General features: G+C 52.9%; 1 protein-coding gene across 9 annotated transcripts in view; it reads left to right on the forward strand.

Moving 5' to 3' along the window:
• The window catches only part of ZNF362 (zinc finger protein 362), a 54,629-nt gene that overhangs the window by 2,369 nt on the left and 34,243 nt on the right, over nt 1-18,017 (forward strand). For 7 of the 9 annotated variants that reach the window (XR_012155520.1, XM_073316293.1, XM_073316292.1 and 4 more), the window contains exon 2: nt 59-143. The exons of 1 other annotated variant lie outside the window; for it this stretch is intronic. Coding sequence is in view for 6 of the 8 variants with exons in the window: in XM_073316290.1 (XP_073172391.1) it covers nt 59-143 (85 nt within the window). In the remaining 2 variants the exon portion in view is untranslated. Of the gene's footprint in view, nt 1-58; nt 144-5,831; nt 6,051-18,017 lie in introns of all 9 variants that reach the window. One more of the 9 variants, XM_073316297.1, reaches the window with a different exon arrangement.

An 18,017-nucleotide genomic window follows, 5' to 3' on the forward strand; every position in this document is an offset into this window, starting at 1 on the left:
TGTTTTGGGGATGTGTGTATTGGGGTGTGTGTGAAGTTGTCCTCCTTGTCCCCTATAGAACAACACCTTGCGCGCAACATCTGTGCTCTGCTATCTCTGGAGATGGACAGATGTCAGGGGAAGCACCGACAGTACATACAGAGGTGGGCGCACTGAGTTATGCTCAATGACAGATTTCTGTGTGTCTTAGTAACCCACCAAAGTGCATGAAGCTGTTCAAAAGTAGGGCTGTGACAAATCAGACCCCATGTCCGTGCTGGAGATCTTCCCAAGCCGCCCACATGTGGACCTTGGTGAATGTCCATTGAGGGCTTCCTGCTGATTGCTGGATCCAGCCCCTCTAGGAATCCTTTTCATTGTAAGTCTGTGGATTGTTCAAATCTTGATCCCAAAACAGTCTGAAAAAACTATTTGGAATGAAACAAAACACCTTCCTCAACAGCAGAAGTACATCAAACTGCAAGTTAGCCATCAGCACATCTAAACATTACCCACAAGTGCATGTGTGTATAATGTCTGTCTGTCTGTCACAGAGCTGGGAATCGGTGGATGTAGGTTCTAGTCCCAGTTCTGCTACCAACTTCCTGTGGAACCTGGGCAAGTCATTTAACTTCTCTGGACCTCAGTTTCCCCATGTGTAAGACTGGTACAGTGATACTTGTCTCTTTGTAAAGCGCCTCGAGCTCTCTGGATGAAAAGGGCCTCTACAAGTGCTAAGTGTTGGTGGTGTTATCTACGCACTGTGCAGCGATGGAAAACTACCGTGCTGCATCTACACACCCTGTTGCTAGATAACATGGCATTGTAACTTCACCCACTGTCCTGATTTCTGCTGTGTCAGCAGTGAGCATTGGGAATTCGATGCGTCCAAAAGACGCTTTCCTAATTAGCACAAAAACTCTGCGTGCAGGGAAGTTTTTGTGGTGATCCAAATTGCTAACGAGGCCTGGTGCCCAGAGCTAGACGCTAACGTGGTGTGGACTTCTTAGATGGCTTTGTTGTTGTAATGTTCAGGGCTTAGGCAGGAGTTCTGCCTTCTCAGGAGTGTGATAGAAATGCCTGTGTGTGTGTGTGTGTGTTAACTTTCCGGGGAGCACCCGAGGGGAGAGAACAGGGCTGAACTGGAGGGTTTGCTTTGGCAGAGAGGGCGCTGTAATGAAGATTTCCCTTTGGCCTGTGCACTCTGATTCCACTAAGCTTTTATACTTCCTTGTTGATGTGGGCTGTGGTGTTATTTATTCCTGTTACAGTAGCACAGAAATAGTAACACCTTGAGTGTGCTACACCCTTGCTCTGCCATTCTGCGCCAGTAGTGTTTCACACCCATGTTGTATTATAAATAAATAAATATATAAATCCTAACTCACCGGGGAGCAGCTTTGCTGATAGTAGTAGTGGTGGAAACACTAGTGTAGACAGGGCTCAGGTGTTCTTAGCGGCGTATTGTCTGACCGTGACAGTATGGTGATAGCCAACCTTACCCTGTTCGTACCAGTGCTTCTGCTGTTGCCAGTGGAGATACACCAGTAGTAAATGGTGCTGCAGCCAGAGGGAGTCGGTGTGAGGGCTGGGATTAGGACCCAGTAGTTCTTGGATCCCTGCTTTGTGATCTGCCATTCTGGAGTGGAAATGCGCAGCATTCCAGTAACATCTCTCCTGGGATAAGTCACTTTCATTCTATAAATCTTGCCCGGTGTGGACTGGGCCTCCACAGTGCCATGCACCGAACTTGTTCGGGGACATGCAAGTCTGACTTTGGGGTCTAGAGCAGAGGCGCCAGACCTCAGGAGCTGGGCAAATGCTCTGAGCTTTGTGGCTTTGCTTTTATTTTAGTCTGATACTCTTGATGGGGCCTGTTGGTGTCTCAGGTTCCCCTCAGTGGCTGCGGAGTCTTGTGGCTATTGCAGGTCACCCCTGCCAGCCTTGCTCTGTCTGCTGGTAGAAAGGGTCTATTTAGGCCTTTGCTTTCTCCTAACTATTCACCACCGGTTGGATGCCTCCTGCTGCCAACCCCAATGCTTTGACACTGGCGAATTCAACCCAGAGTGTAATGTGGCAGGTAAATGGATTTTAAACACAAAACCTCGCCATTCAGTTCTCTTGCGCTCTGAGTCTCTGCATTAGAAACCCCACAGCTGTGCCAGCTCTGAGGATGGGTTTCAGAGTAGCAGCCGTGTTGGTCTGTATTTGCAAAAAGAAAAGGAGGACTTGTGGCACCTTAGAGACTAACAAATATATTTGAGCATGAGCTTTCGTGAGCTACAGCTCACTTCATCGGATAAATTGGTTAGTCTCTAAGGTGTCACAAGTACTCCTTTTCTTTTAGCTCTGAGGATCGTAGCCCTGAACTGTGCTGTTTGCCTGTGTGCCTCCATAGCTCTGCTAACTAACCAGCTTCAACCTCTGGCTGCAGATTTTCCCCATCTTTCAAACGCGTCTGAAGCAAATGCAGGAATCGTGCTGCATGCATTTTCCCGGGCCTTGATTTTCCTAATAAACAGTGTGGGCAGAGACCTGGCCATTTCACCCTGTGCTGGATAGTCACATTTTCCCAGTGCTGGTGCTGACCCAATTTTTCATATACACGTTGTAAGGGAGGCCATTTGCCTCAATTGTACCTTATTGTCTCATGTCCCCTTTGCTCCTTGGTATGTGTGTTTGTTTTCTCTCCTTACAAACTGTGAGGGCAGAAGAACTGGGGCAGACAGGGTGGGAGGGGGTCTGGTCACTCCCACATTGTAAGATTCACAAGTCTTTCTGGAGATCACTGGGAGCCAGTCTTCTGCACGGCATGCGTTCCATGTGGTTGGTGGTGGAGGCATTCCTGTATTACAGGAAGCCAGATTCAGGATCAGGGCCCTGTTGCGCTAGGCTCCCTCAGCCAAAGCGGGAAGGATTGGTTCGTGCCCAAGAGGGCGCTCTTAGTTTCTGTGATTTGCGAGGTGTGCACAGGGAGAGGGCAACTCTTCTAAAGCTCTGGAAATAGAGGTGTCCTTGCTGGTGCGAACCAGGGTTAACACAACCATCAGCGATGGGGGTAGCGTGGGCCATGCTGTCCAAGCTCTGCCAGCGTCCTTCAGTCCTGATCTGCAGCGTCCACAGCTGTCCCAGCCTGGGCGCCTCACACCACCCCGAGAACGTGGGCCTCTGCCTGCCAGAGGGGAGCTGGAGCGTGGCCTGGCGGTGAGGGGGCCAGCCGGAGGCTTGAGAGACAGGAGTTTGAGTCCTGGCACTGCCTCAGACTCCCTGGGTGGTCTTGAGCCTCTGTGTCTACGTTCCCCTCTGTTCAGTGGGGCGGGTGATATTAGCCTGGCCCTGCCTCACATGGGGTGTGAGACCAAATCCACTAATGCTTGTGAGGTGCTCAGGGACTGCAGTGATGGGGGCCGTGGGAGTGCCCAAGACCGACAAAATCACTGCCTTGTCCTAGTCCTGATGGGCCACCTACAGCAGGTGAGTTTTCTCGCTAGCCTGTGTTTGTGCTGTGGCTGTTAGGGTTGTGTCAGCCTCCAGTCTGGTCTGTGACCCTCCCAAGAGCTGCCTTGTGTGTGGTTGTTTTTAAAAACTCTCCCCAGAGGTGCTGGAGATGTCTGGCAAGGGCTTGAGGAGCCAGTATGCTGGCAGCAGACTCACGTACATGCTCAAGGCGGCACAAGGAGATGGCTCCGGCTTTGGGGCTTTCCTGATCGTGTGGTAGGTGCACTGGTGGTGGTGGCCTCCAGAAGTAGGGGAGGAGTGGGTGCGTGGGTGACAGGGCCCATTACCCCTTGTAGGGGAGCTGCTGAAGACCTCTACATTGCCAGGGGACTGGGAGTGCACCCAGCTGTCAGGGAGGAGGTGGGCGCATGAGAGGGGAAGGGAGTTTGTTTTGGGGCTTTTATCGGTTTTGATCAGGAGAGGAAATCGGAATGAAAACACCTTCAGAGGGCAGAAACACAAAGCTTAATTCTTCTGGTGCAGGATCCCCACGACTGCTTCTTCCGAAAAGTAAGATCTTGAGGCTGGGTTTTTAGACTTGTTCTCCCGGGTTTTCTGGCTGGGATTCTGTTTTTGGTTTTGGGGTTGTTTTTTTTGCTTTCGTGGCTGTTATTCTTTCTGTTGTCTCTGCCTTGGTATAAATTCCTTCTGCACGGGAGAAGTAGAGTTGGTGTGTATGTAGGAAGAGGACCTCTCGTGTGATTTCACAGCCATTGCCGTAGAGAGCCACATGGTGTCTCCTCATCAGCTGCTTTCAGGAGGCCACGAGTTCCCATTGCAGAAAGGGCTTCCCAGTGCCAAGGCCACCATAGCTGAAGGCTAATTTGGGAAGGCCAGTTCACTCCCAAGGTGAACCATTCCTCCCTGTGCCTGTTCGCAAGGATCGTACAGCCTTGTTGAATGCTGGCTGCCAAAATCGTGGCGCTCTGGGAAAAATTAAAACTCTGATACAAATCCATTTCAGGAGAGTAAGCCAATTCTCCCTCCACTCCCGATCCCACTCACTTCTGCCTGGGGCTGAGCTCCGAATGGGGGGAGGAGAGTGATATTCAGCCCATTCTTCCTGGGGTTCCCCCAGTGCTTTACATGGAGTGAAGAGCTGAAGCCCCACAATGAGGTAAGGTCACAATCGTTATCCCCATTTTACCAGTGGCGAAAATGAGGCACAGAGCAGGACAGTGACTTGCCAATGGTTGCGCAGTGAGTCAGTGGGAGAGCTGGGAATGGAACCTAGGACTCCTGATATCTAGTCCTCTGTCGTAACCACTGGATCAGTCTCTTCTCGGATAGGGTGAGAACTTGCGGAGGGTGTGAGTGGTGTGGGGAGAGAGAAGGGACTGAGCTGATGGATGGAGCGCAGAGAAAAGGCTGCAAGAAATGTGTTGGCAGTGCTGGGGGGGGCCACCTGCTTTGGGGTATTGGTAGGCATGGCTCTGGCTGGGGTCTGGTCACGGGAGCCCAGTGCTGCTGTGGAGAGGGCTGGGGCGGTAGCCTGCTTGTGACCACTTGTTTGTGGTATTCCTATTGACTTCCGGGGCTTTTCCTCACCCTGCTGTGCCCACAGCAGGGAACAAACAGGAGCATCTTTGGGAGCTGATGGGTGGTGCTTTGGAACTGGTGCTTTGGGCATGTGGCATTTGAATGAGCATGATCTGCTGTCAGTGAGTTAGCCCAGTTCCGAATCCCAGAGAGAAGCTGGATCAGTGCTTGTTCAGGCCGGGCATCTCAACGTCTCCACGGAAATGGCACTACAGATCCCATTCCTCCATCCCTACGGTTTTACATCCTCCCTTCTTTCCCTGGACTGGCTGTGGCCTGGGGTTGCTGCTCACTAGCAATTCAGTCGGTGGCTCACCCCTTTCTCAGTGCTCTGGTGTGGACTCCGGAGCGCTGTGCCACAGGAAATCACATTGGCTTCTCTGTGTCCGTGCTGATGAGCTCCTGCATGGTGCTCAGGGATGCTCTGTTGACACAGCCTGCCATGCAAAAGACAGCCCCAAGTTCTGACTCCTTCTGGCTGTTAAAGATCCCATGGCACTTTCCCCAGGAGCGGTGTGTTTAGTCCAGGTGTCCTGGCCAGACTGCAGCTGGGGATAGTTTCTCCCTGCCTCCCTAGATCCCCCTGCAGTTTAAAACAGATACAGGCTCTTCCTTCCTTGCCCCCAACTGTTGCGTAGGGCTACTGGGTGCTGTTAATCAGCTGCCACATTCCACCCCAGAGGTGGCTGGATGGGTCAGTGGTACTGGTGTCTCAGCCTCTACTGCTGTGATGACTCCACTAGCCAGGAGCATACGCAGCCATGTGCTGCCTTGCAGTTTCCATGAAAAGAATCTCTTGTTTCTTTTTATTTCAGCAAAGACGAGACACAGGGGGCTGCAAAAGTAGAGGAGTCCCCGATAGAAGTGTAGCTTGTGTTAACGGCAGTGGTAGGAATTGGTGAAGGCTAGTGTGCTTCTGGGACTGGGGCTTTTGCCCGCCTGCGCCAGGAGGGATCGTCCACCTCCGCCAGCCTGGAGCATCATCTACACGTCTCCCCAGGCAGCTGCGGCCACCTGGCTTCTGAGGCCAGCCTGTGAGTACTGAAACGCGAGTGCACATAACGTCTTCCCTTTGCGGGGCCATGACAGGTCCCTCTGCTGCAGCTGCCTTCTGAACCCCTTACCAGGGCTCCATCCCCTCCCCTCCCCTCCCCTGGGGCTGTGTAGATCCCCTTGTGCCAGCTGCTTTCCACACTCTCTTGCCTTGGGGCTTTTATTCACACCACTGCCCTGGGGTTGCAACAGGTCCCCTCTGCTGCAGCTGCCTTATCTGAACTCCCCTCCCACCCTGGATCCATGACTTCCACCCAGACCTCATAGCCTGGGGCCACCACGGGTCCTCTCTTATGCCCTGCCTGCAAACCATGCTCCTAACTCTGGGCCCTATCAGTGCTGTTTTCCACGCCCCTTTTCCCCCTGCTACCCAGAATGCTTCCAAACTCCCTGTGGCTACCCTAGGTTACCTCTCCCCAGCTGTTGCTCTGTCCTGAGGGGCTGGTTTTCTGCAATGCTCTGTCTGTTATCTACCTCCCAGTCACTGAGTGAAGACCTGGGAGCAGATCTGTGTCCTTGCCCCCGTGGGTGTCTGGGTGAGGCATAGGGAGGCGAGATCTCCCATGCCCACCTGTGCCAGGCCTGGGGCAAGTATCCATGCTATCTGGACTTCGGGGCTTGAATGCTTCTTTATCCAGCGATTCCTACTGGCCCCCTGCTTTAGGAGCATCCTGCCCCCAGTTTGCCCTCTGTGCTCAGCAGAAAAGATCAGCCTCTGTCTCTAAGGAGCACTGCTGTCCCCTTGTGATGGGGCCGCTCCTTCCACGGGCTAGAGCGTGCAGTCTCCAGCCCCAGCATGAGCTTTGCTCTCTGCAGGGGCAGCCACATCCCCCCACACTGCAGCTTGCTTCCCTTCCCCAGGCCTGGCTCTCAGGAGCCCCTTCTCCTGCGTCCTGAGGGCTGCCACGCCCATGGCTCCAGTCTGGGAGCATCTCACAGGAGTGAGGACTCCAGGGCCCCTCCCCCTGTGTGTAGGGAGGGGCAGGAGCTGAGCTCATAGATGAGCCACTCAGGAGCCGTGGGTGAGGGACAGCTCAGGTGTCCCTGGAACCCAGGAATCCCCCGTGGGCAGTTCCCAATGTGGCTCTCTTCTGTCCTGGCTGTGGCTTCCATGAGGCTAGTGCCCTGCACTGCTCCCACTCTGGAGGATCCTGGGGCAGCTGACAGCCAGCAACCCCAGAAAAAGAACTGCTTGGCACCAGCTTCGGCCTTTCCAGCAGCAGGGCTGTTTCCTTCCGTGCCCGGCTCGTCCAGCCCGCTCAGCAGATGCAGGCTGCGGGCGGGAGGATGGCTCGGGGTTGGGACTCCACTTGGGAGCAAGGAGGCGAGACCCAGGGCCCTACAGGGTGCAGTGAGGTCTCAGCAATGCTGTGTCTGCCTTGAGAATAGGCAGGGTGAGGAGCTGATCCCGTCGTGGGTGGAAGCTCACACGCCTGTCCATGCCTTGCTATGCATACCTAAGTGTGTGCATGCCTGTGTCTGCTTTGTGTGCGTGCGTGACCCTGCCTGACTCTGAGCGCGTCCCTGTGAGCGTGCGTCTCTCTGCCTGTCTCTGCGTGCCTAATGGCCTGGGCCTAGCCCTGCGTGCGTGTCTCCCTGCCTCCCGCTCCCCTATGCGTGTTGTAGACAGAGGGTGCGTGGCACCGGGCGCTGGCCGTTCCAGGCATTTGGGGCTCTCTTGTGGAAAGACGCCGCCTTGGCCCATCTCTCCTGACTGCCAGTGGCAGGGGGGGCTTTTCAGAGCAGTCGGGTGGCTGGGGTGCCCTGCCTGAGTGATGCCGCCAGGGGCGGTGCTGGGTGTGGGCGAGAGAGGCTGAGGGGGTGCTGTGAGCTGCAGCATCTCCCGCCGGCCTGGGGGAGGTATCTCCCGCAGTGCTTCCCACCCTTTATCATTTCCATTTTAATGGCTTTTTTTTGCTGTGTGTCAGCTTCCATTTTTCATATTTAGCTGGAAATATAGAGAGGGAATTCATATATCTTCCGTCTGTTTTATTTACTTCTAGACCCCCCCCCCCCACATACACACATATACATCTCCCTTCCCACCCCCCCACCCCCAAATCTAAGCTGAGCCTCAATCTTTTCAGCCTGTGGCGGGAGGGAGGGCAATCCCATCTGTTCTAAATGAAATACTGTAAAATAGAGCGGGGACAGAAATCAATTGCTTGACATTGTTGTTCTGTTTTGATGATTCTTCTTGGCAGGTTTGTAGATCTCCAAACATTACCGATTTGGCCATCGTAGCAGCAGCATTATTAAAGAGACCCCCCTTCTGGGGTCAGGCCCATACAGCAACCCTTCTGGAAGGTCTTTCTCTGTTTGCAAAGGCTGTGTCTTCCTTTCTGTGGATTTTTTTTTAAGCTGCATTTTAATCTTAAAAAGAAAAAAAGCTTCCAGCAACCCCAATGTTTACAACTAACCCTACAATAATAAAAGCCAGTCTATGCAGCCTGGAGCTCACTGATTACCCCACGATAACATACTGGTGTGCTCATTACCAGCTGTCTTGAGAGATCCTGCAAAGCCAAGCCAGTTTTTTGCAGCTTGACTCCTCCGAGCCACCCTACAGAAATAGATCAGTGGAGGTGGGGAAGCAGGTATTGGTGATGGAGACAAGTTTCCATGTTAGGCTTGTGTGGCAGGGATTGTATGGCGGTGGGAGTATAGGAGTATGCAATTCAGAGCCGCTCCTGTAGTGTAAGCCTTTCCATTCTGACGAGTTGATGCTGTCCTCAGACATTCACTCTCTGCCCAAAGGTGATTTTTATTGTGGTTGAAAGTTTGGGCAAAAATGGTTCAGCTGTTCCTGAGTCATGGAAAAATTATACAATTTCAGCCTTATTTTTAAGAGGCTGTAACGATGTTTATTTCTGAACAGTGTTGGCACATCAGCAGGTTGGGATTGAAAAATGAAATTCGACTGGGGGAGAGTTCCTAGGTCTGACTCGGCCTTTCAGAGGTGTGATGAAAATCCATTTTGATTTAGTTCAATTGTAAAGCATTGAAAATACACATGACATGTGAGTGGCAATTTTTTTAGTTGTCTTCTCTTGGCCCTGTGCATTGCAAAGCGGAGTGAACGCTCTTGGAAGGTGCGGATGGAATAAGGCAGCACCATGTGAACGTGTGCTGAATGAAATGCAGCTCGTATTTGTATTACGGTGCCACCTAGAGGCAGCAATTGAGATCAAACGCTGTTGTGCTAGGTGCTGCATAAAGGACATGGAGGTCTTGGCTCCCATGAGTTTATGGTCCATACAGGCAAAGGAGAGAGGAAGGAGTATTATTCCCATTGTGTACATGGGGAGTGAAGGCACAAAGCCCTGATTCCGCAAAGAATTTAAACTCGTGTTTAAAGCGAAGCCAAAGAGATTGAAGGCTTGATCCTGTGCTCATTGAACTCCCTGGGAAAGCTCCCATTGACTTCAATGGATCAGGATCTAAGTGACTTTGCCAAGGTCATTCAGTCTGTGGCAGAGCCAGAAATTGTGCCCAGGTGTTTGGAGTCCTAGGTTAGTACTTTAAGCAAGATCGTCCTCTTTTTGAATTGTGCCACGATTCATGTAAATGTCTTTAGAGGGTGAATGCACATCTTGTGCTAAGCAGAATCACCTGCTGCTCACTCACAAATCCTTCCACACTGTAGACTTCTTTGGGTGGGTGGGATTGGGGCAAGAGGGTCCTTTGGGGGCTGAGATTTAGGAAATTGACTGAATGAAAATCTATTCAGGGGATGTTAAGGTTGTAAAGTGAGGGCTCAGCAGTCAGGAAATGTCATTGTAAAGGTTGTCCCTGCTCCTGTAACTCTGCCCATCATGGTACAGGCTTTAATTGCATAACCACATGCTGGTAATTCCTCAGGAGCCCTGCACAGGGAATAAGACAGGACATGTAGGGAATGAAGCACAGGGGGGCTAGTGGTTCTGTGCCTTATTTTGGGGCTAATTCTGTGTGACAATATGGAGTCAAGTTAGTGAAGCTAAATGCTGGTATAACTGGGAGTGCATTGGGGCCCTCCGCAGACAGGGTGAGCGATGTGTTTGGGGTCTGGCGAGGTATTCATCAACTATGCCATTCAGTGCTCTCCTTCCCTGCTGACCACCAAACGGTGATGTCGTCTTTCTGCCTGAATTACGGCATAGACCATTTCAGCTCCTGATACGCCTTTCTGAAAAGTCATGCCCAGGGATTGAAAAACGTCCGCCAATGAACCCAAAGGCTGAGGGTATGTCTGCACTGCAGTTGGGGATGTGAATGCAGCATGTATAGGCATACCCAAACCAGCCTTCATCTAGCTCGCGGGAGTCCCAATAGCAGTGAATCTGTGACAGCATGGACTTCAGGGTGGGACCCTGGGTACCTTCCCAGGCAGCCAGCCTCTGCTGCCGTGGCTTCGCTGCTGTCAGTACCCAGGCTAGCTAGATCAGGTCTGTCTGCATGTGCTGCAATGACCCCTCTGACTGCTGAGTCTGTTAGCCATGGTGAAAAGTACCTGTGAGGCCATGACCCTGCAACCTAAGGGCAGGTCTTCACTGTCCCCCCGCCATGGGCGGGTAGTGATAGATCGATCGGGGATCGATTTATCGCGTCTCGTCTAGACGCGATAAATCGATCCCCGAACACACTCCCCCTCGACTCCGGAACTCCAGCTTGCGAGAGGCGGCAGCGGTTGACTCGCCGCCGTCCTCACAGCTGAACCTAGTCGACCTACGCTGAACTTCGCGTAGCTGAAGTTGCGTCTCTTAGGTCGCCCCCGCCCATAGTGTAGAGCAGGGCTAAAGGAACAAGGGTCTATCCCACAACTTCCCTTGTATGAGCTGTCCCATCGAAGTAAATGGGGCTAACTCACGTAATTAGTTGCTCTGGTGCACAGGTGTTTGCAGAATTGGGCCTTGGGATGGCTGTGCATTGAGCTGTAAGAGTGGCCATCAGCTCCCTATTTAATAATTCCTGTTACAAAGCATAACTCCTGGGAGGGCAGGCTGAACAGTTGGCCGATGTGTTCCCAATACAGGGGATGAGCGATGTCATTGATGAGCTGCAGAGCTGATGGAATCCCTATTTTGCCAAGTAGATTATTTGCTAATAACAGTGCAATTAGCTGAGTAATATACGAGAGCGCTGCTGGGCCATCCCCCTGTCCTTTGTCCCTTGCACCTTTGTTCCTCTTCTGGCTTCACTCCATTCTCTCCTGTGGAGTATCTTCCAGTGGTGCCCTCAGGGTCTCTCTGCTTTTCCATCTCTCTCCCGCTGCTCCCTTATGGGCCAGTTTCTTAGAGCCCTGACCAGGTGTGCCCGGAGCAGCAAGGCACTGGCTCCTATCGTGTGGCCACTGGGTACTCTCTGCTTGCCCATTGTATATTACGCTGGCTGCCCGTGCCCCCAGGGGGACAATGTGGAAACTGGAGATTGCCAGAGGTATAGGGAAATTGTAACTGGGCTACCTCTCCTTCGGCTATGTCTCCTGCCTGGAGCCCAGGAGCGGGGTTGGCATAGGAAAGGCTGTGCAGCCTTCGTGAAACTCAGGATCTGCTCCCTTGTTTCCCCCTCTGCCTTTTCCCTTCTCTACATTGTACATGTTCCTGCCTCCCTTAGCAGTAATTTTACTTGCTTGTGTTATGGTTGCGTCTAGCGGCCCAGTTGGGATCAGGTCTCATTGTGCTGGATGCTGAACAGAGACAGGGTACACTGGAGTTACCAGTCTGGGTCAAACCAGGGGTCCACCTAGCCCAGGAGCCTGGCTCTGAGAGTGGCCAGCACCAGCTGCTTCAGAGGGAAGACACACTGCAGTAGCAGCTATGGACCAATCTACCCCCAGAGGAAGCTTCCTCCTGACCCCCAGTAGCTCATGCCCCAAGGAAGGAGCGTTTGTATCCCTTCCAAAGCATCTTTTAGTATTTATGGTTTTAACTCTGATTGTTCTTTTATCCCTATAAATGTCTAATCCCTTTCTGAATCCTTCTAAGCAACTGACCTTGACAATATCTTGTAGCAGTGAGTTCCATGGGCTAATTGTGTTTGCAAATATAGGACATGGTCCCAGCCCCACAGCGCTCAAGTTACGACAAGTCAAACAAGTGGGCTAAACAATAGTGAAGCAGAGTGATTATGGTCACTTAACCCCTGCTAGGGAGCAAGGTAAGATCCAGTTCATTTTTTTAAAAGTCTCTTTTTTTTCCCTTCCACGCCCACTGTTTCTCTGCTGTTCTTCTCCTGTCTGATTTATCCTGCCTGTCTCTCCCTCCCACTCTCATGCCCACTTATGCAGAGGGCTGGGAAATTTTACCAGACACCCAGTAGCCACAGGATTAACCTGCCACCCTCCTGTTCCAGGCCCTTTTAGCTGTTGTGAGGATAGGGTGGTGGCTTAGGGCAGGTAGTATAGTGTCCACCTGTCTCTAGTACTCCTTGCACTTCCCAAGCAGGGTGAAATTGACCTGATTTTTGTCAGTTTCACAGCTGCCCAAGCTGCCTGCCCAGTTCTGAATAGCAGCATGGAAACTGCAGCTTTGGTTAGCTTGCGCTGAGCTGTAACTTGGCAGAGTTCTGAGCAACTGTAGAGGCCCTGGTGCGATCTGTCCAGGGCCATCCTTAGGGGCCCTAGGCCCTCAGGCTGTCCTTGGGGCCCTATGCAGTATTATTAAACTGATGCCCTATGTACCACGGAAGGTGGTCCCCAGTCGGCAGCACTGACCCCAGCATGTCAAGTGGGCACAGCCACCGCCCCGCCTGCGGACCCCCAGAATCCCCCCCCCATTGCTGACACACATCAGCGGTGGCTCAAGGTAGGCTTCACGCTGTCACATGGGGGCTGCATCTTGCCAGAGCCCATGGGCCTCCTGCAGCCCCTAGCCACTCCTGGCTCACCACAAGCATTTTGACAGGAAATACCAAGCAGTAAGAACAATAATAATACAAGTGAGTGTGTGCGTGTGTGACAGAGTATGTGTATGTGTGTGTAAGAAAGAGCCAGTGCGTGTGATAGAGACAGAGTGAGAGACTGTGTGTGTGTGACTGTGTTGGGGGACTGTGGGACAATCCGTGTTGGGGGATTGTGGGAGGCAGAATGTATGTGTGTGTGAGAGAGACAGTGTGTGTTAGGGAAGTGTGAGAGACAGCGCACTGTCACTTTAAGCCCCCCCTTCTCCCTCCCCCACTCGGCCCAGCTCTTTCCACCGCCACTCACAGGGAAGTTTTTCTCCTCCTGTCCTGGCCCTGGGCTGTCCCCACCAGAGACCAAGTGGGGCAGGCAGGGTTCAGGGAGGGCCTCTGCTTTGGCAGCAGTGGGCCGTGCTGCCGTGCCGCTCTGGGCTCCCCGGGGCTGGGGCAGCAGAGCCAGAGGCTGGAGCCCTCAGCTGGCTGGCTGAGGAGCGAGTGAAGGGGGCGTTGGGGTGGGGAAGAAAGAAGCCCGCCAACCCAGTGCGGGGGGAGGGGCTGGAGAACAGAGGAGTCCAGCCACAGCGAGCGAGGGGAATGGTGCCCCAAATTTTCCGGTGCCCTATGCAGCTGCATATGCCTGAGGATGGCCCTGTGTCTGTGTCATAAATATCAAGGGAAGGGTAAACACCTTTAAAATCCCTCCTGGCCAGAGGAAAAACCCTTTCACCGGTTAAGAAGCTAGGATAACCTCGCTGGCACCTGTCCAAAATGACCAATGAGGAGACAAGATACTTTCAAAGCTGGAGGGGGGGAGAAACAAAGGTTTTCTCTGTCTGTGTGTTGTTTTTGCCAGGAACAGAAAAGGAATGGAGTCTTAGAACTTAGTAAGTAATCTAGCTAGATATGCATTAGATTTTATTTTGTTTAAATGGCTGATAAAATAAGCTGTGCTGAATGGAATATATATTCCTGTTTTTGTGACTTTTTGTAACTTAAGGTTTTGCCTAGAGGGATTCTCTGTGTTTTGAATCTGATTACCCTGTAAGGTATTTACCATCCTGATTTTACAGAGGTGATTCTTTTACTTTTTCTTCAATTAAAATTCTTCTTTTAAGAACCTGATTGCTTTTTTATTGTTTTTAAGATCCAAGGGTTTGGGTCTGTGCTCACCTATGCAAATGAGTGAGGATTTTTATCAAGCCTTCCCCAGGAAAGGGGGTGTAGGGTTTGGGAGGATTTTGGGGGGGAAAGACGTTTCCAAGCGGGCTTTTTCCCTGTTATATATTTGTTAGACGCTTGGTGGTGGCAGCAATAAAGTTCAAGGGCAAAAGGTAAAATAGTTTGTACCTTGGGGAAGTTTTAACCTAAGCTGGTAAAAATAAGCTTAGGGGGTTTTTCATGCAGGTCCCCACATCTGTACCCTAAAGTTCAGAGTGGGGAAGGAACCTTGACAGTCTGTCTGCAGACTCAGGCAGACATGGCTGGATTGGTTGTATTTGGTTCAAAGTTGGCAGATTTTCTTCATAACCACAAAGAGTAATTTTGGTAATGGAATCTGAAGTTCTGCAGCAGTTTATCATATTGCCTGGGAAAATTTCTGACTCAGTATGTCTAAGCATCTGAAAACACTGTGTGTGTGTTGGGGGGTGTTTGTCTTAGTAATTTTTAGCTGTTGCCTGGCCAACAAGCAAACATTATAGTTATGAGTAGGCCTGGTTCTGTGATCCTGGTCTGAAAGCCGTTCCTGTTGCATTGTTGAGAATCACTTGATAAGCTCAGGCCCAGTGGTGCAAATACACTGGTGTTAGCTCAAAGTAGCGCCATTGAAATCAGAGCCAGGATCTGGCCCAGAAAGACTGATTCCCCCTTGTGGGGCCCGATACCTGCCGCCCCCGGTGGCCATGGGGGGAAGCTGAGCAGACCCTGCAGACATGCATTCAGCACTGTGTGAAGCAGCGCACAGGGCTTGGTACGGGCTCTGCACTTGGGATTGCAGGGCTGGGCCCACACATGTTGCCAGGTTTGCAGATGTTCTTAGTGTTAGGAAAAGTGCCTCTGAAGCCCTGAGCAACCACAGCTGCTACTGCCTTCTGCGGTAGAAGCTCAGGACTGTTGATATTTCAGCAGTAGCAGGGCTGGACCCTTGGGCTCCAGTGTGTCATAGAATATCAGGGTTGGAAGGGACTTCAGGAGGTCATCTGGTCCAACCCCTTGCCCAAAGGGGGACCAATCCCCAATTTTTACCCCAGATCCCTAAATGGCCCCCTCAAGGATTGAACTCACAACCCTGGGTTTAGTAGGCCAATGCTCAAACCATTGAGCTATCCCTCCCTCACTCTGTGGGTGCTCAGCAGTTCCAGGACCGAGTGCATAAAGCAAAAGGAAGGGCATAATCTGGGGCAGAGTGTTTACAGCTGCAGCGTTCCCCCGGGGTGTGTAGGGATGGTGAGGTCCTGTGGGGCCAGGTAGCTGGACTGTGGTCTAGCCCTGAGTGGCTGGGATGTGAGAGTGCCTGGAACTGCTCTTTCCTGGAGGAGTCAGGTTTGGCTCTTTGGTGGATCTTTGCTGGCTGGTTCAGGTGGGGCTGGAGGTGGGATGTCAGGTGAGGTGAGACCCTCTAGCTCCATGATGGCGCAAGCACCAATGATGGAGGAGGCTGATTTAAGGCAGCCCAAAGGGGATGTAACAGGGGTAAGATGGGAACCAAGCAAAGGGACATGGGGCCGGGGGGCTACTGGGAAAAGCTTCCCAACCATCTGCCCAAGAGAGGGGATGCGAGTCCCATCCCTTGAGTAATTTCAAGCTGATCTGGAGAGAGCCTTAAGAGTAGGCTGTAGGGGCGACTCTGCTCTACCCCCTTCCCCCTGAAGGAGAAGGGATCCCAGCAGTGGGTTTCATCTTCAGCCACTCTGTGGGGTGTGTCTTTAGCAGGGTTTGGCTGCTGCGGTGTTGGTACGGCAGCACTGGGCATTTGTTTTCCCCTCTGGATTCCAATCCCTGCTTCTGCCAGGGTGGAGAGAGATTAGCCTGCTGCCGTGCAAGGGGTACACAGGTGTATTGGGGGCCCCCAGGAGTGACCAGTGGGTGGAGTGCAACCTAGAGAGAAGTGGTGGGCAACAAGAGAGAGATTTCCCAACCCAGGAGATGTGAGCCAGGTGAAGGGCAGTGACCGACGGACTCAGTCCCTGCCCCAATGAGCTGGAGAGGAAAACTGAAGGGGGCTCTGGCCAGCTGACATACATAAAGAAGCCCAAAGCTTCTCCCTTTGCACTGCCCCTAAAGGACTAGTACAGCAGGCCCTAGAAAACTCCCAGGCCTTGTTGGGTGGAGCTGGGATAGCCCTTGGCACATCATCTACAAATCAATATTGTGTGAGGTCAGAGATGGTGGGACGTGCCAGCACTAGAGACTGCAGCCCTCTGTCCACACGCTTCCCTGGCATCCAGCCCATGTACCTCAACCTGAATGGATCACGAGGCAGTTTGGTTCTTGTATGTTTCACTCGTGGGGGATTTTGCACAGCACAGCTGCAGTCTGAGTAGCAGCCCTAGTAAATCTCTCATCTTTTTGATTGACTCGGGGGACACCCAAAGCTTTCATAAAAATCAGATTTGTGGAACTGGTGGGCGGTGCAGTGACTTGCTGCTGAGCTGATGGCTAGGAGGGTGGTTCCTGAAATGGGCTTTCCCTTGGTTCTGAGTTGTAGGATCCAGGGAAGGGATAGTCTAGTAACCCTGACGGCTGCCAGGGACAGGACAAGCAGGCCCTGTGATAGCTCCCCCACAGAAAGCTTAGCCAATGCATCTCCATCCTGATCTGCAGCACCCCTGCTATTCCAGTCCCACACACACAAGGCTCCCCTGGCGTGCCTCAGTTCTAACGGGCAGGACCCCCCTAGTTGTGCTGCTTTGAGCCCCACATGGTGAGACACTGGCCCTCAAGCCTGCCCTGCAGGCCCCCAGCTACAGAGGTCCTGGGCCTTTGCAGCACACAGGTGACTCGTTTCATGGCATTGTATACAGCTGTAGGATTCGAGGATGCAGACAGATGTTCCATACTGACCTTCTGAGACCCACCAAATTCATTTCCTGGGTGATTGCCTCACAGGGGTTTAATAGTCACCCTGTCCTCCTCAGCTGCCCCTAGCCTGGTTTGTGAGTGTCGGGGAGCGGGGACCTTGCTTGCTGGCTGGCAGCTGCTGGGTTTGCTGGGATGCCTGTGGCCCAAGCAGCACCAGGCAGTGAAATGAGGTGCTCAGCAGGCTACTGGCTCTGTGTGCTGGGTCCTGGGGAAGAATGCAGGATGTGAAGCAGACAGGCTGCTACCCTTGGCAGGTAGGAGCCAGTTGGCATGGTTTGAAAGGAGGCCAGAGAGTGCAGGGAACTCACAGCCCAAGACACACCCCAAGCTGAGGGGGCTTGGAGCAGTGGGGAGGGGGAAGTAGAGTGGAGGGAGGGGTGCATGGCAGTGGAGGGAGGAGGTCCACAGTGGGGGGGAAGGAGTGCAGGGCAATGGGGGGAGGAGCACAATGGGGGGGTGCAGGGCAGCATAGGGAGGAGCACCGTGGTGGGAGAGGGTGCTGGGCGGGGAGAGGAGCACAGTGGGGAGAGGGGGTGCAGGGCAGTGCAGAGAGGAGCACAATGGGCGGGGGAGCAGAGTGTGGGGAGGGGCTGCAGGGTGTGGGGAGAAGCACATGGTGCAGAGCAGTGCAAAGGGGAGAAGAGCGGGGGGGCATGGTGAGAACCGGGGGGACAGGATGTGGGGCAACACCCAAGGTGAAGGGAGCTTGAGAAGCTTTTCCCATCCTGCTTGGAACGTGACTCCTTTTCCCTGGGGAACTGGGGCCCTAGCTGACACTCGCCAGGCAGGTGGTGGGTAGGGAGCAGCTGGTTCTGGCATTGGCTCTGGGCACGGCTCGCTGCACTGCACAGGGACTAAGGGGTGAGGCCTGCCCAAGCCCTGGAGACTGAACTCCCCCTTCCCGGGTTTCCTGCAGGCCCTGCCCAGGGCACTGGGCCACGGAGGGAGTGGGGACTGTGTCTCCTCACTTCCCGGGTTGGTTTTGCTTG

This window comes from Lepidochelys kempii, chromosome 18 (assembly GCF_965140265.1).
Source record: "Lepidochelys kempii isolate rLepKem1 chromosome 18, rLepKem1.hap2, whole genome shotgun sequence".
NCBI classification, from domain to species: domain Eukaryota; kingdom Metazoa; phylum Chordata; order Testudines; family Cheloniidae; genus Lepidochelys; species Lepidochelys kempii.